The sequence below is a fragment of the Anopheles funestus genome, chromosome 2RL (assembly GCF_943734845.2).
Source record: "Anopheles funestus chromosome 2RL, idAnoFuneDA-416_04, whole genome shotgun sequence".
NCBI classification, from domain to species: domain Eukaryota; kingdom Metazoa; phylum Arthropoda; class Insecta; order Diptera; family Culicidae; genus Anopheles; species Anopheles funestus.
Genome location: NC_064598.1, coordinates 63,685,862 through 63,713,717, shown reverse-complemented (window position 1 = coordinate 63,713,717; position 27,856 = coordinate 63,685,862). Strand labels below are relative to the sequence as shown.

The window sequence follows — 27,856 nt, the reverse complement described above, 5'->3', positions numbered from 1 at the left end:
ACTCATAACGAACAAAACGACTCGTCAAACGTCAGCAAGCGATCGTGCTGACGGCGGAAACATGTGAGCGTGTTGTTCGTTTATGCAGCAAAAGAGTACTTTTTTAAGAATACTAAAAACAACCTACATACCCCTGTTAACGGTGTAACACAGAAGGAAAAAAAAACTCTCCCAGACGCTCACTCGAATGACCACAGTTGTATTTAGAATCGCCATACAAATCACTTACTTGGTGGATCCAGCTACTAGTGTGACGAGATTTTCCTTTTATAAGAGGCACATTGAACTTCTTCCCGTTCATGATTGCTGTTGCTTTGTCAGTTCTATTTTCTTTCTTTCATTTCTTCCTGCTCTAAGCTGACAGAAATGGATTGACAGTGGAAAACGACAATCTGAGCTGAGATAGTCCGTTGTCCGTTTCGCACCGAACCGTATCGTGAACCGACAGTGACGTTACTTGGTGCTCAATTTTATACCAAACCGCCACCAATTCGGTTGTTATTCTTTTCCTTTTTGGACACCGTTTTACACTGTCCGACGCAAATGAAGCTCTCAGGCTGGCTCTTGGGCCGGATTTCCATCCATTTCCATTTGTTAGATGCATTTGTTTTGATTTTCTTATGCTTTCACTAGTCCTGTCAACGGTTTGCGCTCGCGTTACGAAAAGCCAATTCCTGGTACCAGCTTAAAATGGAACACACTACTACCACTTGCTTAATGCCGTTGTGACCGTTGTTCATTTCGTGGTCAAGAAGCTGTGATATAATTCACTTTTTCGGACACTTTTCCTGAAACTCGCGTCACGATACCGGCGGCTTTTGAGGAAGGCGGAACAGCAACGGTTGTGCGGTTGTATGTATACCGACGGTTAGTTCTTCTTTCTTCGAACAACTGACAGTCGGGCCACGGGATGGATCAAGTTGGCACGACTTATTGACGAGTAGCGCGGAAGAAACACAGACAAATCCTAATAGTCGCGAATGGAAGGCGTGACGTTCGAAATTCAATTACCCATTATGATGAAGCTCTGTCAGGCAACAGTACTGGGATCTGTAGAATGTTGACGTTTAGCTTTTCAACATACTAGATAGTGCGAAAATTTAATTTTAAAGTGTTTTCTATTTTCGATAACACTACTTTTTGCAGCTGAAATGTGTGTGTGTTTGGCAATGGTTCGGATGCTCTCAGGTGTTTTCCAGCAGATTTCAGAATTAAGGAGTAATCATTTTTTTCAATTCATTCTCTATCACATACTTTATTAATCGACTAATCCAGTTGCAATTCATTGCATCCGCTAAATCCTTCCACAAAATGTACAATCATCAGCATACGCCATGTCATTCAAAAGAGTAAAGTTACTTCTTAGAAAAAATCTACTACAATTTCTCTTCATCACTCTCCTCATATTTGTATTCTGCTTTGTGAGTGTCACTGTGGTTTGGTAAAGTTTTCAATTAACCCAACATCCTTATCTTTTGTTCGGTTGTTTGATCCCCTTGCTATATCTCTATGTTGTTTTCATGTTATCTATTATTGCATCGTTTACTTAGAGCTTAGAGCTTTTCCCATGTGCTTAGTATAGTTCACCCATATGCAATTCGCTATGCTTTCCCTCGCCTCGGTTAGTTTGTGTACAATCTGTAGGTTTTCCTCATCTCTCTAACACTATCTTTGCTATAACGCGCTATGAAATACACAAACAAGGTAACACTTACTTGGAAAGCAATTAATACACCAGTGAGCAGTTTGGTTTCCTATTTTTCTTTCAGCTCGAACCCTTCGGTTGTACGATTCTCCCTATCCTCGAAATGATTTGAAACAATCGTCTCACACTACAGTTCATGTGCAGTTTTCGATTGTTTCTAAAATTAGTATCATAAATATGTATGTATACAGCTCAGTATATCTGAATATATGTATATGTATAAATACCCTCGTTTATACTTTATCACGTTCACTAAAGATGTAACACATTTAATGGCTAACTTCTTCTCCCTGTTTGTTTCTCGCCTGTTCACACATTTTTTGCTTGTTATGTAGGGTCAAATCTTTTGCATCGTTCTCACACATTCTAGAAATCGGCACTATGTTTTGTTATATACTTTCGTGCCATGAACATATAGGTTACGTTTCCACGGTCCTTTCCATAAACATCGCCTTTTGTATTGCATTTCGTGTTTTTTTTCTCCATCAATTGTCACACTAAAATATTTCTATGAAATGTTTCACAACTTTACAATAAATTACGTCAATTGATGGGCATTTGCTAACGGACACTTTACAGTCCTGCGAAACCCTTCGCACGGGTCGTCTGTCATGGTGTATTACTACACACTAGGTTTTCCTTTCACATTTGGCAATTATCACACACATAATTAATATAATCACATGTACTAGCTAGTTACTCTACTGTACCGTATGTCCTGAAACGCCAGGCAACATTCGGTGCCACGGTTGATGTGTATGGGTAATGGGGATTCTGAGGAGTATTGTTCTCACTTGTGTACTATCGGTTCACGCTTCACACTAGGTGGAATTTGAGGTTAGAGGGGTTTTTATTTGAACATTTTCGCACCACTGCTGGTGATGGTCCTCGTTTCCCGCAGGAGACTTGTGGTCATGGAGCTGTGGGTTTCGCTGAAACTGATCAGATCTTGCTGATGCTGTTGCAGCTGATGGCCACCCAAACTCTGGCGTCGTTGCTGTTGCTGGTGATGTTGCTGCTGTAGCTGCAACGTTTTCGTATCCTTAGTGCTCCAGAATGTAAGATCATCTGCACTGCCACTGGCACTTAGATCGTTCGATTCCAGCCAATCCCACACCTTGGTTCGGATCGCATCCTGATGATCCGGACCGGCGAGGTTCATCGAACCCGGCACGGAGTCCGGTGTGAGTGCCCCAACGCTGGTCATGCGCCGTGCTCGTAACTTACCATCGAACGAATTGCGACTTTCGCGATGGTTGATGTATTTGACCGAGTCCTGATCGGAATTGGTGTGCTGGTGGTGCTGCTGCTGATACTGCTGTTGCTGTCCCACGCTGGCAATGTTGGAAGCCGACTTCGAAACGGAGATCTTGCCATCCATCCAGCGATTTTTCATGTACTTCATGATGTCCGTCACCTTCGCCCGGTCCTCGTCTCGGTGATCGAAGATGCGTCGGAAGGCACGAAGCAGTCGAGGTGTAAAACGTCTAAAGTTATCCGGAATTTTGGTCGTCTCACGCTTCTGGTACTTCATGAACGCGGCATACTTAGCATCCCGTACCCAGTCCGCCGATTTCCAGGGTGTCGCTCCGGTCAAGCACACGTACAGCACTATTCCGAACTGCCACGAATCGGATGATGCCTTGCAGATGAACCGCTCGTTCTTAACCACCTCCAGTACTTCGGGTGGTAGGAAGGCCGTCCATGTTTTATTGTTTTTGCTCACCAGCACACCTTCGCGTGTCGTCGTACCAAAGTCACACAGTTTGATGCGTGAAAAGTCTGGCGTAAAGACGAGAACGTTCTCTAACTTCAAATCCCGGTGTACCAGCGATTTCAGGTGCATAAACCCGAGCGCAGAACTGAGCTGTTCGGCGATCTTTTTGCAGCTGCTCTCGGGTAAACCACTAGCGCCCACGTTCGCCGCCAAATCGCCAAACGGTGCATGCTCCTGTGCGTACACGTAATATTCCTTCGTCTGAAACTTCACCTGGTAGCAGCTGAGGATGTTTGGATGGTGGCTGAGCTGATAGTTGTAATGGAACTCACGCACAAACTCCTTCAGACTGGTCAACTCGGTGTGGATCGCTTTTAGAACCACCGTTGTCCCGGTTGGACGGTGGTGCGCTAGGTAGATCTTAGCAAAGCAACCCTCAGCGATCATCTTCTCGATGTCGTACTCGTCGGTAATCGCCATATTGGGAATCTCCATTTCCGGAATGCGGTGCAGCACGTTGCTCGTGTTCGACAGCCGCCGATAGCTGTTGTTGATCGATTTGTACAGGTTGGCAATGATGGAGGTATCGGATTTGCTCTCGGATAGCTTCATGATGGCGCTTGTTGGGGATTTATTTTTCATCTGAGGGAGAAAAAATCCAAAAAGAGCACTTATTAGAAAAATCAAGATAATAATTGTACAGTCTCAGATGATACAGAATATCTCTATTATAAGAATAGAATATAAAAACAGCATAATTCCATTTGTATTGTAAAGTGAGGCATTGTTGCCGTGGTTCTTTGTTATGGAAAACACTGAAACTGTTCAGGAACTAATCTTTCGGTTTATGACCATTTGAATGGTCATCCTACTAGTTACTTGTTGTGATCTCATAACATAAACCCAAATGCTTTCGTTTCTATAGAATCTACAGCTACTACCAGACACAACCGGTTACAAAATAATGCATAGATGATCGGTTCGGTACCCCGGATCACGCCGGTATTTCATCGTCGATCACGACAAATAACAAACTATTGCGAGCAAGAGAGAATGAATCCAGCTGATTCGGCCTTGTCTAACCGCTTCGGCAATTTTCCACACGTTTGCAGATCAGACGGGACTGCGCGCTACTTGGTGAACTCTCCACAGACGGTGGTTGGCGGGTGGAAAAAGGTCACGAGAAAAGTTATTTTAAACACACGTTCTACTATAAATAAATTCGTATTTTTAAACACGCACATTGCCCATCGGTTCGGCGTCTGCCTTTCGTCGAGAGTTTTTGTCCTCCAGTGACAGGGTGAAACAAAGTGGAGTGTTGGAGGTTGAAAGCTTGAAGCGGAAGGTGAGACGAATGGTGGCCACATCTGCCAGTTGCCAATCCGAAAGGATCTGCGTCTACGCAAATGGTATGTATGCTTGGGTACGCATTTCACATCGGCAACACATGTTCCAATGCGTTCGACAGGGTTATGTGTTGGGGGAGTGGGACAAAATTCATTTGTCCCAAATGACGGTGACCATTTTCACGCCAATTTTCACCGCTTAGAAAAAGGTTACATTGTGCGCTCGGGTTGCTGGATAGTGCCGTGAAGAGATGTTGTGTTTTTATATATAGGTTCTTCCTCTACAAACATCCTTGAGCGTAGCAATATTTGACACTGTTGGCAGCAGGAAAAGCAACAGAATTTTTTCGTTTAGTTGAAGGGCTGCGACAGAGGAAAAATAATATTGAATATTATCAAGGTGACAAATTCTTTTCTAAAATACTTTTACGCTTATAAATAAACAAGTACGATCGTCTAAATTAAACCAACATGGTAAGCAGATTGATCGACAGCAATCAAATCTTTCCAAGTAAAATTGTAGAGAAATTGAATTGTGGCATACCTATGTCAGGCTAAGGATTTGCAGTTTGACATATCAATTATGTAAAATTCAACAAAGCATTTCGACTTTTTCCAATTTCCAATTCCACAAATTCGCAACACCATACCGTAGTGGCGTTGCGGGAACATGTTTGCCATCACTAGACAATGTTCAGCAAAAAAAAGTGCCATTTTTGCGCACACTCGCAACAAAACCATCCGACAGCATCCGGTCGAGTCGTTTTCTTTCAACCTGGCACGATATCACAGGCAACGGTCCGATTACCATTCCATCGAAGCGAAACGATGCGTTTTATTTGTTCACGTAGAGGCCAAAGCGAGACGGCGGTAATACAACACAAACACGCTGGGCTAAGTTTTGGCTTCCGTTTTTCCTCCACATTTGCCCACAATTTTGCTCGCTGGACCGTAAATTCCATTTCACCATCCGGCACCCGGCCACACCGGACAAAGCGTTGGCTAATTGATAAGGGAACACACAGGACACCCACTCAGAGATGGCTGGCTACCTCGCAAAGCCACAGGTTGCTCTGGGCCACTGGCTCACTCCATTTGCAAATTCCTGCTGTGACGTCACTCAGGGACAAGAGCAGCACAAAAGAACATGGCTTTAGAATGGAATGTTGTCTCTCGTTGTGAGTGTGTGTGTCCTTCGGTGGGAAAGAACCGAAAGCGAAACGAATCGACGATGACGCAAAAGACTGTGGAGAGACGGTTTTTCCGGTGTGCCTGACGAGCAGCATAAATTATATTTTGCTTCAGTTTGCTGGAAAGTTTAGCTACTCTGCTGGAATGTAGATTGTCTTCTGGGAATGGCTAGCAGGAAGAGTGTAGTTTTACCATTGTCTCGCCGCTCATCTGTGGGTCTGTCTGCGAGGTAAGGCATGGATGTAAATGAACCCAACTCCACCGTTTGCTGACGTGACGTGAAAACGTTTTCCATTCCATTTCGCACGATGACGAACGGTTTTCCCGGCTCCTGGCAGGATCGACTCGATTCATGCCCGGGGGTTCGAGATGGAAGCAATAGAAAAAAGGTACGAAATCCATGTCTCTTATCTTCTACCCTTTTGCATGTTTTATTCCGAGCGCTCGTAAATTCTATCAGCAAGTGGTTTGATTTTCTTGTGGGAATTTCATTCCGGTGGACGCTACCGGTGGAAATGAAACAGTCTAAATAAAACACTGCACACTGATCGCTCCCGAGATGATAATCCCTGTTTTCGTAATCCACAGCATGGCGCACGGGTGGGTTCAATTTTGAGTGGCTGATGAGGTAAAATATTTCTACGATAGCAAAACGCACACAGCAACAGTGATCATAACTTCTCTCCAGGGAGCAGTTTGTGACAGTGTTAACTCGCACAGCCAAACGACAACGGTACACGTTTTGTGCTGCTCGTAAGGAATACGTAATGACTTAACCTTTTGCGTACCGTTGATAAATGGCGGTGCTTGGACACCGGCAAGCAAAAGGATTTATGGGGTCCAATATTTCAACACTTGCGTAAACCTTGAAATGGTATATTTTATCGAGTGATACAGTGAAAAATTGGATTTTCTTCTTATAATGGGTGTGTCACTTCTAATAACATTCGCAAAAACCCCACAGAAGCACATTATTTCAAATAGAAATTCTTTTATCATGATAAAACTAATAAATATTATACGAACAAGAATTAGATATTGTTGGATTAAGAAATTCAACACACGATTTTATTGCTCAGTGATAAGCCTACATTTAGGCTCTCGTATTGCGTTTGCAAATAAGATTCCTTTCTTATACGTACCAAAATAAACCATCAAATGACTTTGCTATAATCTACTTATGCCAGTTGGAAAGGGATGTATTTTTATCATCCCGAATATGGAACCGGATGCTGAAAATAGCTTCCAACAGCGTCCCACCTCTTCATTCCGTACAAGCATTCGTGAAAGCATCCAATATTAAAAAGCAATAATCGCGACACTCCTCGGGACCATGTCAAACATGGGCATAAAAATAGAAATCCCCAAAGCAGTCGTTCTGTTTCCAACGGAACTCTCGAACGAGGTTCAGCACCAACAAGCATGTGAAGCACTGTTTGCAGATACCGAAAACAAAAATGACTACAAGATGAGGAACTATTGGCACCCGGCGTCGAGACAGCGATTTCCCGCTCCAGCTGCAACGTAAATGAGCGTTCGCCAACAGCCGTATGGAAGAAAGCCGTCCAACTAATGATGCAGGTCAGGTCGGAAATGCCAATCGATGCTGTCCCGATCGTTGTCACAGCAATGCCCAAGTGGACGAATGCTAGCAACAGCAGTATCTTGATTGCATCTTTCACCTTTCGAGCGTCCGCTGACATCATGCTAAATTAGCTTATTCAAACGTCATTCGAAAGCCGAAGGAAACAAACCACTGCATTAACCAATGCCAATGGATCGCGTCGAGTGTAAAACAACGCCAAGCTTCCGTGTCATCTTCCCAGACAGATGCGGAGGATGAACTAATGTATTGGGAAACGTATTGATTTACAGTGCTCAATGTTCAAGTGCGATCTATCGGTAAAAGATTTTTCTACGGTCTTACCACACATTTGCCCTTTTCGTTAAACTTCGATCGATTGTCACTTTATGTCTCGATTGCATCTTTATATAAATTTCAATCGCTTCCTGTCGTGTTGGTTATGTCCAACAATTTTATTTTACAAGAAATAGCGAATGTATGCGTACAGGGTGGAAACGAAACAGCGCTAGCATTGAAGTACAGAAATGGATCAAATGATCGCACAGCAAACCGCAATGCTTTGCTTGTGCACCCCAAAAACCATCCCGAAACAGATGGAACATGTCAGGGCAAATAATTTTTGATTGATATAAGAGAATAAATCGCACTGCTGGCGACCCTTTGCACCACGCGGTAGGCGATCTGCTTCGTTTCAATATCGCGCCCCGTGCCAATCGCATCCAATGACGCCAATCGGGAAATTTCTAATCCTCTCGCAAAAGGGGGCAACCATTTCTGTGTGTGGCCACGGTGCTGCGGGAACATGTGCACGTGAATGTGTTTGCTGGCAACTTTCCATGAAATCCGTTTCAGGGTTGGTGCTTTGCTTTGTGTTAAGGGAGTTGGGGGGGTGCACGGAATGCTTTTGCATCGTTGTACTTACGCTGTAGATGCATTTTTTTGCTTGGGCGTCTTCTTTTGGGGCGATAATAGATTTGGTCGTTTGCAAGACGATCTGGGCGTACGTAAGTGGGACTTTGTACGGTAGAGGTACAGTTTACCGATTAATTGAATCATTACCATATGCTAACGAGGCGATGGAAGGTCGGTTTGACGATGGAAGAAATTTTAGTTGAAATTTTATTGAGGTTATTGAGTTTCTAAAAATCGTTGAAAAATTGTTGAAAGATTACTACATTTTCAGTATTTTTTCATCTTCATTATTTTCTACAGCAACGGATAATTGTGTAAACAACACTTCAACAAACTCCATGTGGATCTACAAATTCCAAGAAATACATCGTTTGTTCATCAAAGAGCTATATTTTTATGTTTTAGGAAGAGATATTTATGACTTTTTTTTAGTAATATGATTTTAGTTTTTTCTGTCGGTTGCTTTTGTTTGTTTTGTTCAATTTTGCGATATTTTTTTTTTTTGCTCGGTTAGAACGGCCTGGCCGTATCAAGACTTATTTTACCACGTAGCAGGATAGTCAGTCCATGCTACGGGGGGACGGTACGAATGGGATTTGAACCCGGTCCTGCCGTGTGGACGGGCGCCGTTTTTCATATGCACCACCGGACCGCCCCAATTTTGCGATATAACTTAATTTATAATTAAAAAAACGTAGAAAAGAACAGAAAAGCCCAATTTGGGTGTTGATGCCATACAATTAAAAAAAATGCTGCAAACTGTATAAAACTATTAACGTATAATTATAGAATTATTGTAAGATGTATAAGATAAACCTGAGTAGAAAAAAATATTAAATAATAATATTGAAACAATAACTATATATTACAACCACCACTACAATAACTATATATTACAAAAAAATATTTAAAAAAAGAAATAAAAAAACTAGGTATTTCTATGTTCTAAATATTTGAAGAAATTACTAAGATTTGATGCTGGTCGTATTTTATGGCTGGCAAAAAAGCGTTTGGCTTTGTTTTTACTAATTTTCTATTGGCTATTTGGCATTAAATTCAAATCAGTTTTTGTGATTGCATTGCAGATCAATATAATTTTTTTATTGTAAAAGCCGTAAATTTTTCACCCAAAGACGAATATTCCAACCGATAGGTGTACGGAAATATATTTGAAGCGCTGTATGTCTGGTCACACAATGTTGCAAGTATCTTATTACATGTTGATAGAAAAAAACATTGTTATCCTTCCAAATTTAAGTGGCATTTGCATAATAAAATCAATCGAAAATCAATTTTTGTCTTGATCCATGCACGCTCACAACACTCACTCTCGACATAATCCGAAAAATGTTACAAGAACAAAGCTAAATATTCTCACGTTACTGTATGTTCAGTAACCGCCGTCCCCTGTGTTCTCTAGCACAGCTCCTCTGCAACTTCTTTCGCCGTCCGACGATGGCAATGACGTCAGCAGTGATATTGAAGATTTGTTTCCATTCCGTTCACTTCCACACAGTCATGCTGCTGTCATTATTCCTAGTCTTGACGATTTTACCATCACTATTCTGCTGCTGTTCGTTCAGAACATGTTTGTCTCATTCGTTCTGGTAGATTTTCTACGCCCGCGTGACTTTACTTTTGCTTCATTTTTTTTGCCTCCACAGCCACAATGGAAAATCAACAACAAATCGGTAGCATGGTAGCTGCACGAAGAGTGGCAACATCTCTCTTTCCCTTCTTTTATTTATTCCGATACGAATCCTTTCACGAGCACGTTTCCCTTTTCTATTCCGGGATGCTACCTCTACACATTGAAATAAAGATGAAAAGATTTTCTTGTCACCCACCGGTAGTTTATCCGATGAAAAGTGTTTTCCTTCCCACTGCCCCACTCTTATTTCATTGAAAATCCCTTTCGTTCATTTTTTCCCCATGAATAAAAAAGGTTTTGCGTACATGATGACGCACCAACGCCTGGCTACGCACTGGCTCAGCTGTCTAGAGACGTTTATGTTACGCGTCTGTCGTGTTGGACTGTCGTATCCGTGTGTACTGTTGCGTAGTGTAATGATGTCTCGCTGTGTGCGTAGGTTTCTGTGCGTGTGTCGTCGGCTCACGACGGGATAGTTTCTATTGGTGATTTTATGGACCATCACAACCAACTCAGCCAGCCAAACGGTCGACAAGCGACGTTGCGTTTTAGTTGTTTTTATTCCCTCCCACTGTACTTTAACGTCTCAATCTTGTTACTATCATTTTCGCAAAGAAAGAAGGTTAGCCCGAGTGTTATTGGTGCTTTCGGGGAGACTGGGTAGATCTCCAGTTAGCGCCCGACACGGCGCGACCTGCCCGTCTAGTGATGTGTTTATTTAAACTGTCAGCCACGCTGTCGCCTTCGAGTGATTCACTTTAGCCGGTGGGTTGGTCGGTTCATCGGCTTCTCTGAATCGAGTAAGTCTACCGATAGTACAGCAGGTCGATACAGGTCGTTTCTTCAGCCGGTTGGAGACAGTTTGCGTCTAATTTATCGTCACAGCAACAATCGTTACACAATTATGTGATTATACATGCCGGTAATAGTTCATTTATTTCCAAATTCGTTTAGACATGCAGTGTAGGTTCTATTTATAGCATGATTTATATTATGATTTGTTTAAATAACTTGTTCCGTATTTTGATTCCAATTGAACTCTCACACGACACTTGTACTAAACATAAGGCATATGAAATAGTTGTAACAGGTAATATTTTCACAGAACAAGAATCATTCAGCTTATTGCTTGCTATATGAATCATCTCTAGATACATTCAAAGCATCTTTCCACCTATGAACATACCAAACACAATATTACAAATCATTCCCCCGAAATACAAAAAACTGGGCGAGGCACCGAAGGAATTTACAAACAGCGAAAGTGATCATAAATTTCCATAACATTTGACAGTTTTCAAAACAAATGTATTCTCTCACTGTCATCAGATGTGGGCCGCGCAGGAGGAATGTTCGGCCAGCAAAGGGTATGAAATCGAAAGGGGAATTTTAAGTGAAATTCACTTCGGTATCCACATCCCTCCAGGGACGCCCATAAACGACAATCGAGTAGGTCACGCACGGCCGTGTGCTGCTTTACGATGCTCCAATGTACGGTGCGCGGTTTTATTGCTTTATTTTTGCTCACTTTGCTACGCCGCCATCGGTGATCATAAAAGTGTTTTCCACAATTTCACGCTTTCCATGCAGCAAAAAAAAGAGGTAATGAAACTCCCAAAGGTCGATGACAAGCTCGCATAGCACGGCTGAACTGGTTAATGATATTGGAAGAGTATCAAAGCGAGAATGGCTAAAAGGATTGTACACACCGAGTACGAACAAATTCAGCAAACGATCAAAAGCATGCCCGATCAAGGCGATACATGTAAATAGCATCATCCTGACCGTGTGGCACGAGTGGGCTAGTGCACTGTCCTATTGGTTCCGTAATGGAAGGGTAGCGAGCGAATGGTGTGTCCGGTTTTATAGTAGCTTTTAATTGCTCTCGGTTGAGATTAATTTTAACCCAAACGTAATCGATGGAGACGCCTGGTGCTCCATGCAGTGCGCAGGGTGTCGTGGTGAAAATCGTGTAATAAAGATACCTATCCATGAGGGCGGCCAAAGCAATCAGCCTTGGTGTTTTGTATCGCTTGTCCTAGCTATACCGCAAACCCGTGGTGGAAACTAGTTCAAAACGATGCATTTTCCTGCACTGCATTGACGGCACAGCACACCCGCCCGAAAACACCATGATCCGATGTTTATAATTAAAAGGCTGAGCAATTTTCGTTCACCACTACGATTATGGTAGCTAGATGCAACGGGCCAATCACAAAAACGTTCAAACGCTAAAACGCTATCGAACCGGTTTGGGGCGGCCAACGGCAGAATGACGTCGTGGTGTGATGTATCCGGAAGTTTGTGCTGCGATCGATCGATTGCACCATCGGTAGTGGTTTTAGCAAAACACCCAGGCAAATTTTCAGCAAACCCATCTGTGCAGTATCGTTTAAAGCCCAAACAGTGCGGCATTGTGGATGATGCACCCGTCCGTGCGTAACAGTCTGGAATGAGTTTTCCGAACGATCGAATAAGCGTGAACTTTCTTCTGCTTCGGAGAACGGAGGATCGATAAGTTTTGTGGTAAAACGTGTAGCTGTGATTAATGGTCGGATGTAGGCTGAAGTTAAAATTAATCGCTAGCTGGAAGGTAAGGGTAGAAACTATCATTAGTTTCGCCGTATTCCAAACTCGTTCATGTAGAACAAATTGTGTGAAAATGGTTTTATTTCTGTTTATTTCTGTTTAACATATATGTTAAAATATGTTTAACATATAAACATGGAATATGTAAACGTTTTCGTACTAATCAATACGTTTACTGCTACACGAACTATCTATGAAATAACATGTTTAGTTTTTCGCCGCATTTTATGTAAAAACAATTTGTGAACCATTCAACATTATGCACAAGTTATCGAAACGTTTTAGTAGCATTTCCGTTTACCGGAAACGCAAATCGTTTCCCGCTCATAAATAAAGAAAGAAAATGTATTATTCAGCTTTCCCCATCACCATCAATCTATTTGGAAATCATTCATCACGAAATAATAAGTATTCACACTCGAATCGACAATCAAATGAAAATGGTCATTGTCAATGCTCTTTCGTTTCGGCACAAACGGGAAACAAATCACCTACCACCGAAAGGAAAATGGTCCGAGTTACCGCACAACTCAAGCTGCAGGTACCTGGACGGTAATTCTTGCTTTCCAGGTTTCAGCCCGTTACCTTATTTTATTTTATTTTATTTTTTATACTTTATTGGGTTTTTATTTTATTTTTTATTTTTTTATTTTTTATTCAATCTCTTTAGTTTAGTTATTGTATTTATCTATTTTATTTTATTTTGTTTTTATTGTATTTTTTTTTTTCTCGAGAGACGAAAAAAACTACCGAGTTTTAAAGTCTCTATAATATTTCAACAACAACAACCTACCACCGAAACCCGTCTCCCAAAATATCCATACCTCATGCTTGAAAATCCGGAAAAGGCTCGAACATGATGCCCACTCACTTTGCAGGTTTTACCTTCAAGGGCGTTTCTACCGACTCGAATGCCACTTGAATACACTTGCAAATGGAGCCACCTGCTATCTGCTCCACTTTAAACTGCGCTTCAACAAGCGGCCGGATGGAGCATTATTGGGCCACAGTGCTTCATTCAGCGCCATCGTGACGCGTCATGGTTCTTCCGCGTTGGCGTCGTGTAAATCGTGCCTTACCAATTTACTCGAAACACATCAATCAAATTCACACAGCAACAGCCCACGCTCTCGCCACCAAAAAAAACGACCACTGCAAGAGAAACCTCAAACCAAAGGATTGCGGTGTTGCGTGGTGAGCACGCTGTGTCTAAAGTGGTGTTAATGCTCCTTTTCTGCGAACCATAGAATCGACCAACAACTCCTACGAAGAATTGTGATTAATTTTGCATGTATCCCGTGATTAGGGCCCATCCAGTGGTGGATCCAATTTCTTGAACTAATGAAAAAATAAGTAATGCACAAAATTCAACGCAGAAAAACCTGCGAAATTATGATTGAATCAAGCACCGAAGGATGGAACATTTTTGGTAGAGGTAAAGTTGGGAAAAAGGTACCAAGCGGATGGAACGAATTAGCGGTTTGCCGAATTTTCACCGACCATGACACGGTGTCTGCGCAAATTAAGATTAATCGTATTCATAAAAAAAAGATGAACGATATTATTTTTAGCAATGGCCTCTCTTACCATGCCAACGATGCCACCGTTATGGCCTTGTGATGGGCTAATGAAGCGAAACATGCAGATAGAGAGTAAAAAGAAAAGGAATAGAATCAATCAAATACGATGCGGTGATCAAAGAAGTCCCATAACACTAAACGTTTAGCGATTTGGCCAATTGGGGTACATTTTTTCATGAAAATCATCATCATGTTTTTGTGTTTTTGCTCAATAATTTCACCGTAAATGTTATAAAAATATTATACGATGATCATAACTCAACATCATTCTAAAGAAAACTCTTCAATCCATATGATTTGGTTGAATAATTTTGTTATGATACGTAAGAACAAAGTTTTTTAAATCCTTCAAAATTATTTTTCCTTACATTGGACGGAAAATATGAAACACTGAGCTCGAGAAGCAACGGAAATACGCTTGTAAAACAGAAAGCTTCCGATGGCGAAGATTTTCTCGTGAGCTATCGAAAGGCTTTTCAAGCTCCCTGGAGAAATCAGAACTTATGGGCCAAGGCAAGTTAGTATCCTTTCTAGCGATATCCTTCAAACAGAAGAACGAGAGGCAGTGATTTAGCCTTTCTGCGGTACTATAGTCGAGGCCAAAGCAGACGAGTAGAACGCCGGAAATGACTGTGAAAAACTGGCGTGCAATGAACCATGCAGCCCTCTGGAAACTTCTTTACCATTTTGATGCGAAAGCTGCTTTCGATGCAGATGGAAAATGGTAATCATTTACGAGCTGGTTTAATGCGCTAAGTTGGTAGGGTTCTCGGCTAGCAGTGATAGCAGCGGCATCGTCCATTCCCCAAGCTACAATCCATCAGAATTGAGTAGATTTTTTGTTTGCTTACTTCAACGAGTACGAGAAAAAAAGTTCCCAAGCTCCCTGTAACGAAAAAGTTTTATCTGGCATAGTACATTTGTAGAACGATACAGCAACACCAATAGAAATGAAGCATCCGATATCATGCCATCGTATACTTAACATTTCGCACTTTAAGTAAACGCTTGAATAACAAAAATTTAATACTTATTATGAAAATTTAACATTATTGGACGATTTTAAATACAATTTCTAGTTTTTTTTATTTCTGTTACATTTTCCAAACCCAAAATCCTTCATCCCTCATCGGTTTGTCATTGCCGCAAACGATAACGATTACGGTTACGTCTTGTTTGCAACACTCCGCCCTCCCCGAGATGCAATCATTATTATTTCAGCTTCAACAAGTATCCCATAAGCCATAAGACGTCTACATAATCATTCGCTTCTTGCCTCACGATCCCGGTTTTTTTTTCTTGTCACGTGCCGTTGTTAGCACGGCTTATCTACGTTCGAATGTCGAACAGAGCCGAAAAAAAATTAGCGATACACTCCAACGACAAGACCCGGCTAAATATAGTAACAATCGATAACTTACAGCATTACACCGACCGAGTGTGACCTTAACTCTCCCGGCACTTCCATCTCCCGAACGCACGTTATCGCAATCCAGAGGCCAGGATCGAAAGGATAACGTAACGTACCGCGCTATCGCTGTACGGTGGAAAAAAGGGCAATTTATTACCGGATGCTGAGGCAAAACACGTCAAACCCTCCATTCGTTGGAGTTGCTCTCGGAACGCGTAATGGTAACGCCCGTAACAAGAAAAGATACGTAACGGTTCAGTGCACAGGATGGTACTCGCTTCAACCGCAATCGATCGCTCCGATGCTCCGAGGGTTTCTGTATTCCTTTTTTAAAGCAATGTCGCAACATGGTTGCTATGGTCCGGCATTGGTGCAATGCGGGTGGAAATTGGATTGAAACATTTTTAATAAAATCATACCATTTACGCAAAACTCCTGCACTGTGTCCAGTGGTGTACATGCAGAACTAATCAATGCAGAGTGATCGCAATAAAGGGGAAGGAAATTGCAAATTATGCTTTCCTGTACCAGCAAGCAAATAATGAAGTACAATTCATAACACAGGGACGATACAAACGTATAAAGGCATGTAGAACGTACTGGCCTGCATTGTATTGCTTTTAAAGTGAATTTATATTCTAAATTTTTAGTCAAATACTTTCATTTTGTCTAACTCTTCGCTACATCCCGGACGGAAAAACACGAAATACTTTTCCTATGCAACGTGAAGGAGTCAAAGTGATCGAAAGTTTTATAAAATTTGATTTATTCAATTAATCTCTTCTTCGGTTGGAACGGGTTACGGAACCTGCCCACGATATTCCCGTCGACCGTTTCAAGCAATTTGTCGCTGTGGTAAAGGATGTCAAATTGAATTAAGAATCTTATCTTGGGGGCCGGTGGTAAGGCTCTATGGTAAAGGATAGCGTAGCACTTGAGAAACGAAGCAATGTGGTGTAGTGGTGGTATTTCATTAAAATTTCCCAATCTATTTACGATGAGTTGGTTAAACTTTTGGCCTATGGGTGATTTTTTATTCTGAAATGGAAACATCATTTTTGGGAAAATTAAGCAGGAAAAGGAAAAATATTTCTTTAAACCGATACTTTCCTCGTTTCAACTAGCTCGCTGGAAGCTCATCAGCGCGGTCGGGAAATTGTTATGTTTAAATTTGAAACAATATTAAAATAGACCTTCTTGGAGAAATACTAAGAACACAATTATTTTCTCCAAGCTCCAAGCTCCATTTCATCATCGCATTGTTCGGGGTTACTTCAAACAGCGGAACGGTGAAATACTTTTGTTTATGAAAATGATCTTCCTGGAGCCGCACTTTGGGAACGACTTTTTTACGCCGTCCACCGTTTCCTTTACGATAGGACTAAACGCTTTGATCGATCTGGCGCTGTTTCGGTGAAAAGATTATTGTTCGTTATAAAGAAGACGCTCAATGACTTGTAATTATAGCGAAACCGTTCAATAGATGGCAACGGTATGGCCGTGAATTAGAGCAACGAAGATTACATTTCGAGTGTTCCGAGAAACACTTAAGATAAAGCGCGGGCGGGCACTTTCCTTACTTTTGCTGAGGTTATAGTTTTAATAGACTGCAAAATAGATTTTCCATGTTTTTTTTAATAAAAAGGAGTACTGAATTTAGTTGTCTTAACACAATTAGCAATGAATATTATTTACCTTTCAAAACGTAACAACTTTACACTAAATATTAACTGAATTGCTCTCGTCCCAGTTCGACAGTTAATATATACCATCCGCAGTGAATATACAGCTCTATTTCGAACCGTTTAACTGATCCTATCGAATTCCTGCACAACACACTAACACGAAAAAGGAAAATCTCATAAAACCTGATTACGCACCGCGGTGGAAATAGAATATTACATTCGATTGCCGCGCATTGCCGGTTGATGCTGTACCACATTTTATTATCTTGCCAATGAGCATCGGTTTTATTTTGTTGTTCTTATTGAAAACCAAAAACAAAAACACGACACATATTTACGTGCTTTAGCCGACGAAAGTAAAACAAACCGTTGACGACACCCACACCAGGGTGGTCCAGTCCAAGCTGGAAAAAGAGGAATTGGTTTTCATCGTTTATCGGCGCTTGTGTCTGGATGTATCTGTTTTTCTTTTTTCATCTCACCCTCTCGTTTTGGATTTCCTATTGATCCACGATTTGATGTCTTACTTCGTCTTTCTCGTGTGGGATAGATGGTTGACTTGTGGTTTAGGATGAAGGAAATTGCCGGTCGGTAGTAGAAACAAGATCTTCATTTTACATGCTCTGCGGTCTGGTGTGGTCGCAGTTCACACGAAAATAGCTAAATTGGAATCGTAACTCTTTTCCCACACTTTTTCTTTAGCCTTTCCTTCGCCCTTACCGCTTGTAGTGTTCATGGATTAGACCACTTGCATATCGTCTCATATGGATAAAACTACTGTCGGATGTAGTAGTTGCTATCATCTTGTATCGGAAAAAAATACTAGCAATTTTTTTATGTATACCTACCAATCTTTATCCTTAATCTATCCTTATTTAAGAACTTTTCAAAGAATTATAAATTTATTTCATTTAAATTTCAATTCACTTTTGTGTATATTTAAAAGCTATTATCCGCAATAGATACTAAAATAATCAATGAAAGCATTATGTATTGAAATCGAATAATTAAATTTTTTCTTATTAGCATACAGTTTTAAAGGGACAGCCCGGTGCTGTATATGATAAACGGCGCCGGTCCACACGGCAGGACCGCGGATCAAATCCCATCCGAACCGTCCCGCCGTAGGACGATTGACTATCCAGCTACGTGATAAAATAAATCTCGTAAGCCAAAAATGGTCGGTATGACCTCACGTAAGAAGAAGAAGCATTCAGTTTTATATGTGTCTTCAGTTGATATGTGCCTCGTTTTTTAATAAAATTTTAAAGAAACCAAGAAAACTGTTATATTTATGCAGGAGCGAAGAAGAAAATGTTAGGCGGGCACGCGCTATAATTATTATAGCAATTAAACCCAAAAAATAGCGCTAAGGAGGGTGCGCAGAGAGTCGCATCGGAGCAGCGCAACGAAGCGGTTGTAAATCAATAAACAGTGAATTTATTCCACCTAATATTCCTACATGTATGTACACACAGCTATCATTTTTTTATTTGAAGATTATCACCTCTACACTGATTGTAATTATGTACTTCGACATAAATTTCAACAATATTTTTTTATCCTGAGGTTACCCGTATGCCAACACTAATTGCTGGAAAATAATGAAGCTCCTAACTTAGCATACCGTTTTTCTCAGAAAACGCTTTTACGCTTCGATTTTCATCTACTGATTGCCCCAGTAAATTAATTTCCTACCTTACCCAGTGAACGCAATTTTCAAAACCAAATAATCATATCTAATGATATCGATTGCGATAAGTACACCCACTTGATCGTAGCTGCTAGCCATAAACACCACTCAGATTTCATTTGCTTCCGGCAAACTGGCCACCTGCTGCAAGTTCAGCATCCGAGTGGTCTATTAATATAAGCCGCATCAATGATTCCAATTAGCGCAGCCAGTACACGTGCGGTCAACTGGGCTACTGATAAAATTCTAATTTATGGTGAAAATAAACACATCACGAGCGAATTGTCCACATGCTAGCGAGAACTTCGACTTCCAGTAGCAGATGAACAACTTTTGTATGGGTTAATTTATGGATAGGATTTGCTGTTTGCAGACATTGGTAAAAGGCAAAAGCGCTACAAGGTCGAAGGCCTTGGAATTTGGATACATTCAACTTTCACTCGGTGATTCCGAAAGGGATGACAGTTGAAATTTATGTTTCAGCAAAAGTTTAAGTAATAATTTGCATAAAGCTCAGAAGTTTCAACAGCGATTGTAGCCCGACTCATAAATTCGGTATATGTTTATAGTGATATTATAAATTGTTGGATGTGCATGTTAAAACCTTCGATGAAGGTTCAAATCGATTTTATGAAACCTATCTTCCAGTATCCTTCCTAGACTTCCATTAGACTACAATTAGCCATAGGTGGCCATAGCCATAGGCCAGCTAGGTATCATTAACAATTGTATAAATATGTCCCAAATCTGATTGATTGTATCATGTATCTTACATGAACTTCTGACATATTTAAACATACTTTATTATTACGTCTTCCAATAAAAATCATTCACTATGAGCTTTAATGTTCTTCAGCTCAGTATTTCAAAAGAAGGCATACATGATGTCTAAACACTGTTTTACTGTTTCCTGTCGCTTGCTAAATTTGGGTTCAAATATGTACTCTCCCACACGTGGATAAACCAAAAGGTGGCTTTTACGACACACAAGTCCATCCTACCGTACACGCCACCGTACAAGAACCATTTAACCGATTTCGAATGGAGTTTTCTTCTACCGTCTGCAAACTACAGGTGGGTCGTTATATTCGCAGGATAGATGCTACCTCTGATACAACCTTTCAACACATCATATTCAGCAGCAACGATGGGTAGAGTGTAGAGATGACAAACTCAACGTGTCCCAGCTTGCATGGTTCGTCTGCCGTCTTGCTTGTGCAACTGGAGCGAAACATCACATAAAGTATGTTGCGTTTGGGTGTCCCGTCAACATCAGCCTTCTCCGAGAGCGTACGCAAATATATCGCAGCATCACTCGAATACACTAGCACTCATCCTCTTCATCCTCTTGCTGGCAGTAAACGTTTCGCTCTTGAGCGTGCAGTGCACTTGTCTGAATGTATCCACCGACGATGGATGGACTATGAAAGCAACTAACAAGTTGTTGCTACTGCCACTGCTGCTACTGATATTGTTGTTACGGTACAGATGCGAAACCTCCTATCTGTCAGCCGCACAGCACGGCTAAACGGGGCTTTTAGTGAGCTGGAATAGTTTGTCCGTCCGTTTGCAAACGTTCGAGAGTGATGGAAATGGTCCGAAAATAGAACGAACTAGAGCGATATTTTTAGCGACAGTTTGTCCAGAGCGCAGCGCATGGTGTGGAGCAATCGATAGTATGCTTGCTGTGGACACTGTCTCCATGTGAAGACCACCTACAGGAGCAGGGTTTCGTTTTGCCATGCCAACGGGAAGTTCGTTTCATACGCTGTGGGATAGCAATGTCGGAATCGTTTTATCAAACAGTTCAACATGGTAATTGGTAGTTGCATTAATATCGCAGACCACAAGCTTTCGAGCTTCGTAGCCTTATGGCACTGGAGTTACTCTATAGCAAAACGATGAACAAACATTACACCCGTTGAGCTGTTGAAGTTGGCTTGTGGAAGCTGCTGTAAAAAATGATTGATCTAATATTGCTCCATCAAGCAAAGCTACTACTTCCCGGACATTTGCTCTTTCATCGTTAGTGACTGAATTGGTTCATTTTCACGGGAATTCTTACCATAAACGAAGTTCATTTAAATTGCTACGAACGAGAGCTTCGACAAATGTAACCCCGCTCTGGAGAGGCTGGTGTAAAAATTGCTCGGGGCTTTTTTTGCCTTTCGACCGGGTGGGGAAGCTTCCTAGCAACATGGAACCAATATCACCCATCCACTTCAATCCTCAAGATCCGACTCAATCGAACTACGTCCTACTCGAACCGGAAGAACACGGCCCCACTTCAAAAGGCACTTAGCCGATACTACTACGGCACTTGGGTGGCTGTTGCTATTGCTGACTACTTATTCCACCCTATGTGTTCCAAGAATGAGCATATCTGTGAGAGAGTCTTTGGAAGCAACAGTGACTATATTGCAAAATTCATGTGTAGCATATTTCGTCCATTCAAGAACCAACCGTTTTCTATTGCCTAGATTCTGGGAAACGGAATTCAATTAGATGATAAATTCCGAAGACGAAGGTAGCCCTGTTTACTTGAGTGCTAGAAAGGACACCGGTAACAAGTTCTAAGAAAAGAGCATTAACGGGAACTAGCTATGTTTGGCACATGGCATCCGGTAGCCTAGTTGTGGGTGTCGTTCTTGTACACTGATTTCTAATTATCGGAACATAAGCTACGTTCATGTTTTTGTCTTGTTTGTTCGTCTTGTAAAAATCGTTTATATCCAGAAAGAGCAATACTAAAAAGATAAACATGTAGTACAGCTACAAAAGTACAACAAATAGAAAAAAAAACATAGTAAACAACGATATAAATAAGACAGATCAAACCTGAAAATAAGCTCCCGATATTTCATAAACAAAGGAAATGTAGGTATTACTCATTCTTCAGAGTCGATCTCAACGTGACTAAAAGACATTCATTTAACATCGTCATTAAAGTTAAAACATTTTTTATCGTGATGGTATTTGTTGAAAAAAAGAACAATATTTTTAGAACAACAAAGTTAGTAACAAAAAAATACATCCAACTCCATTACCTATGTACCTACAGGAACAAAATGATTCAAACAAATTAAAAGTAATGCTGAGAGTTGGCAAGGCGGAACAAGACAAAAGTAAAGTGAAGTGAAATATCCGTAAGTCTTTCGAAACAGACGATTACTCATTACGATCCAGGCAAGCAAACATACGCGTCGCCAACCGCGAAGGTGAAACACCTTCCAATCACATGCCGGCGTAAGGCTGGATCGGAACCAACAAAAAGAAATATCGTAGCCAAAAATTCAAAATTTTCGTTTTTTTTGCACTTTTTTTTGTCAGCGCAAGCTGCTCGCGTGGGTAGTGTAAGGGTGGATTCGTTGTATGTAGCGAAAAATAAGATGCGATGCGATTTTCCCACTGGAGCAAGAAAAATTCTCCAAGGTGTGGAAAATGAAACGAAACGAGCGGAAAAGTTTTTCTTTCCATTCGATTTTGTTTGCGTTGAGCAAATGTGAAGGATTTATTTTCTTGCCCGTTGTCGCACATTGTTGTTGTTTTCAAGATCAGGAACGTTTTGGGGTGAGGAAATAACATTTCATCCGAATCCGAATAACCTTGAAAAACTTGGACGGCATGCTAGCGAATTCCAGCCTGAAATGAAACGATATTATTCTTTTGATTTAGGATGAGATTAGTTTATTACCTTAACTTTTTAAATGTTTGTACTTGTACTTGAGAACAAATATGGTGAGGAAATTAATCTTCCAAGCTAACAATTCATAATAAAACCATTAGTAAAACTTCCGACATCCGACAAATTCTAACATAACTTCTACGGAATTCCTGTGATATAGTATACCGACATTTTGGTTCCATTACAATTTCCTCGGCAAGGAAAGGATAACTCGCATAAACGACCATCCATTTCCGCATTTGTTTTTGCCATGTTTCATCCGATAATCTATCGAGACAACCCAATAGAGGTTTCTCCCATATAAACGAGGAATCCCAAGAGAAACGTTCCGCCGAAGACGAAGCGCATATGGACCGTTTTCGACCAATTCATCAGCTAGTGAAACGATTTGGTGAGCGTAGTACGATGTTTACCTTCACCAATGATCCTCGATCGATCAACGGGAAGCACATTGGAGAATTTTTGGTCTGCAAAAGATAAATGCTGAAATGTGCTGCGGGAAAAGCTTCCTTTCACCTGCAACAATTCCCAGCGATGGAAAAAGAATGATTTGATTACGACTGGAAAATGCTGAAGAAGATGGGTTACATAGTGTTTCCACCTACCACATTTTTGACACATGGTTGTATGGTTTGGGCGGCGTTTTTTTTTTTTATCACATTCTATTTTCGTACTACGGCTTCAGAATTATCGTACAACGTGTCTCATGCTGTACCGGTACGAAGAACATCCGCTCTAATGTGACATCGAATAAAGTTCTTTTTCACTCCTTCCTTACACACGACTTCCGCCACGGAAGATTGTACTCCGCCAAGGGACATTCGCCTCGTACAAAAAACCTTGAACCGTGGATTCGGAAAAGAGCTTTTCTCCTTGCTGTGGCTTTGCGTTTTTTTACGCGCGGTACGAAGATTCCCAAAGCGCTTCGTGTGGAGCGACGTTTTTGTTACAGCCTTTTTGGTCGGACTCGCGAGTGGATGCCACGAGTAGACTTTGTGTACACTTTCTTGTTTCTACAACCGACAATTCAAGGAAAACCCAAGACAAAAAACGAGGAATAGCAGCGCGTCCTACAACGCTCAACGCACGCTCGAGCTCGGCAAGCGAGTTTTAAGTGGATTTCCAGCGATGGGATTGTAGCTTATGCTTCAGCCTTCTTAGGGCAAGCTAAAAATAGTAGCATAATTTAGTCGCAGCCTTGTGCCGCCGGTCAAGTGTGGCCGGCAATGATGATACCGGCCTACGAATGACGAAAACGATGGAAAAGTGTCACAAAAGAAAAGAAAAAGGAAAGGATCTCATTCCTATCCATGTTGGTGAGTTTTTCGTTCCTTCGTATCACTCTTACCCTTTGAATAAAACTTCTATCGCTTACAGTGATTACATTGTGTCCTGCAAAACGTGGAACGTGAGTACGGTAATCTAAAGGGAAAAAAAGGTTATCGACGACTACGACCGGATAAATTGCCAACGGTCCGTGTGGAAATCCATGAACAAAATGGGATTCATTTATTTGTTTGCATTAAGAATTTCACTAAAGTATTGATATAAATAATGCTTGTATTATTTATACTTTTTTTTAATCATTTTTTAAATAGTCAGTTATAAATTGTTCTTGAAATTTCAAACTACTTCGGACCATTTGTTATTTAAATTAACTAAAGTAATTCATTTGTGCGTGTGGAAAACATGGCCCGACGAAATCGGGTTTAATGTTGAATCATACATCAAAAACTACTGAACCGACATTTTATTTTGACGTTTATTATATTGATTGATAAAAATAAATAATTAAATAAATACATAACATGTACTATCAACAACATAAAATATCACAAATAAGATAAAAGGAACTAAATTAAAGTTATATCGACATCCTGCGCTTATCTTTGATACTTTCTATTCTTTAAATTGCCATTGTTCAGGTATGCCACTATATAAAAATCCCCCATTTACACATTGACAACACACGTGTACTAGCGTCGTATTTCGGAATTAATATTTTATGCTACCTTGATGGACGGCAACGATCGGGGGGCTACAATCGCATTAACTCGAAAGCAACAAAAATAGAAAAGTAGATCGATGGTTCAATTTATCCACATCGTCACATCGTGCGGTCGTACCAATGCCTAGATTAGACCATGGCTCAGAAACTACATTTATTTTTAGAGAGCCACTCACCATTAACCATTAGGCTGACCATTGGCCTCCCGGGCACAGTGTGGCAGGAAATGTAAGCGTCCTTTCCGTAATGCGCCCGGTAAAACAGGGAGGGTTTGAATGGTTCTGCTTATGTCTTCGGGAGGTGTCATCTGACAATTAGCACTAAGCACTACTGACGAGGGACCGATGGACAGATTCGTGAGTCCGGTGTCCGGTCAGCTATTGTCGCCATTAGAAAAGGTTTTATTCAATATTCGTAAATTAAGACATTATCCAACATTGGGATATGTCCTTGCTTATCGACGAGTGTTTTTTTGTTGCTTCTGACCAAAGAATGGACAGTGACTGATACGTTAACCAAAGATTTATAATCCTTCTTAAGAAATTTAATTAATGTTTAATCTCGTTTCTTTTCCATTACCAATACATTGTGAGCTTAGGGAAATCTGCATTTTAATTTAAAGGAACTATCGAATATGGAAAGGAAAGGATTTATACAACAATCGTGTGAATCGTGTAAACCTTTCCTCTCATGGCTTGATATTAATTCCTTACAAATTCTTTTGTTTGCCGGAAAAGAAATGTGTATTTTGTATTATGAAATGCCGTAAACGTTTCAGTTGTGTCATTTTAACACCCTGTAACAATCTGGGAACGCAAGAGAGTGACAAAACAAGCATTCGTCAGCAAAATGTCGAAAATAAGTCCAATCTACAAATATGATTGATAACGGAAAATCGATGGAAAAAGAATACATACTTACCTAAGCTTAAAATATATCCTTTAAAGTATGACCAAGCCGTTTTTGTGTGCCGTCAAAGGTTGTTTGTTTGTAGCGTGAGACTTTCACCGTCCTTTATGTTGCTTTCTGTACAATTTTGGAAGCCCCTTTGAGACGTTTTGGTTTGTTTTTGTTGCGCTAAGCAATATTTAATTAGCGTTTGCACATCCTTCCAAATATCCTTTTTCTCGTCGTTCTTTGATATTTGCAAAACAATGCGATCTCCAATTCCGTCTCACATTCTCTTCGTATTATCGAAACATCCTTAGTGCATTTTCCAATTTCAACGATAATTTAACACAATCTTTCGAAACAAAAACCTCTATTCTTTCAGCATTGAGTTAGCTGATATTTTTTTTGCGAAATACATTATTCATTGAATGTACAAAATCGGCCACAAGCCTAAATTAAAACGAATCCTAATCAAAAACAACCGAAATTCCGTATCACTGCAATCACTCTCGCGTAAAAGTTACATTTTTACGATTGTTTTTTTTCCTTACATTCCTTTCATTCCTTTCATTGGTCGTGTTTTCCACAACGTCGGTCGATTTTCCCTCACCCAAGCACACTTTACAATACACTCTCTTCTTTATCTCTTCCGCTCTGTTTCTCTATTACATATCTCTCGTCGAACTGGTTTTACTTCTCACAGTTAACAAATGACGATGGCATGGTTTTCAGATACTTTCCAGCCCTTCCTCACACATATCATCCAGCGCTCCATACAGTGGTGAAGTTTTCCCAATTAACTCTCGAATAAATGAGGAGACTATCGACGTCACTTTTGTTTAGTCTGACTAGCAAACCAAATGAACTGCTTCCGATGACACTGTTTCATAAACAGGAGTTTGGTAAACTATCAACTGATCAACACAAACCGCCAAACATTCAACTGGTCCGTTCAGAAGCACAACGTTGGTATTCCACTGGTGTTGAAAAATTTTTTCGCTTTGAAACCACCTGTAGTGCGTGCGAATTAACACTTTCCTTTGTTAGTTTCAATTAGCAGTTTATCATAAATATTTGATATAATAATACTATTTACACCTTCATTTGCATGTTAAGAAAATGTACGAGCAATTAAACATTTTTTTTTATAATTGGATGCTATTGTCACCGTATTATGTTTCTCCAAGATTTGTATTGTTCTATTTCCAACAACACTTCACACACCGTGAAAGTACTTTCCCAAAAAAGCCTTTCGACAAACGTGATGCAAGAAATTTCCTGCACGGTGGTTGTTCTACGCGCGCCAATCGTCAACACAAAACTGAAATCTGTCTGTCGTCCTTTCTGGTTCAGTCGCTATAAGTGAGTTTTCCCGCTTCAGCGAGTTTTCCCACACGACCACTAACTTGAGAGCGGAATACTACAGCAGAAACTACACACACACACACACAAAACCACAATTTTGAGTATTATTCCAGCAAAAGTGAGAGTGAACGGAAGAGTGAGAGTGAAGCAATGGAGAGCGATACTCGGACGTACGCTGATACAGAAGGCCAGCGATGTCTCTGATGCTGTGAAAGATGTACGAAAACGAAACCGAACATTCGTCACCCGCACCTTCGTAACCTTCGACATAGCACCGACACATCTGTAGCGGTCCCCAGCAGAGATCCATCAACGTATCCCGGTGGCAGATCGAAGCTGGCAGCAAAACCGTTTCGCGAGCCGCCGTTTGGCATCTGACTGGTATCGGCTTTCATCGGTTTGTTTCCACCGCCGGTGCGTACCCTTCTAACCCTTCGGGAGGGGAGTAGAAACAGCGCAATAGAATGGAGCAAGTGTTTTGAAAACGATTGCCGCCTTCGTAGTGGGGAGATATATTTTTTGTTTTTCTTAGATGTTTTTCCTTCTGTTCAGCTTGGGGAAAATAAATCCGTACCGTATAGCTTGAACCGAAATCAAAGCGAGGATTTCTGTTTCATTTGTTCATATTTCGGTTTGTATTCGAGTGCCCTTGAAGAAAACTTTTCTGCACTTGTAAAAATTTGAACATTTTTGTGACACAGAAAGGCACTTATGTTTGATTTTTTTACAACGACGTTCTATTTTTACTGTTCAACATAAATCTATCAATCGGAAATGATCGATAAATGCGATCAGAGAAAATGAATCTTTATTGTTTTATAAATAAAATTTTTGCATTTCAA

At 40.8% G+C, this 27,856-nt stretch overlaps 1 protein-coding gene across 1 annotated transcript; it reads right to left on the bottom strand.

The window, feature by feature from the left end:
- Nucleotides 1-1,484: 1,484 nt before the first annotated feature.
- LOC125766127 (serine/threonine-protein kinase meng-po) lies at nucleotides 1,485-27,067 on the bottom strand. The gene is made up of 2 exons (XM_049431802.1): nucleotides 25,680-27,067; nucleotides 1,485-4,064 (listed from the first exon to the last, which is right to left on the bottom strand). The coding sequence occupies exon 2, from the start codon at nucleotides 4,062-4,064 to the stop codon at nucleotides 2,556-2,558; it is 1,509 nt and encodes a 502-aa protein (XP_049287759.1). The 5' UTR covers nucleotides 25,680-27,067; the 3' UTR covers nucleotides 1,485-2,555.
- Nucleotides 27,068-27,856: the final 789 nt, after the last annotated feature.

Excerpts from the sequence above, each read along its gene's own strand:
- LOC125766127 (XM_049431802.1), bottom strand. The coding sequence starts at position 4,064 with ATGAAAAATAAATCCCCAACAAGCGCCATCATGAAGCTATCCGAGAGC.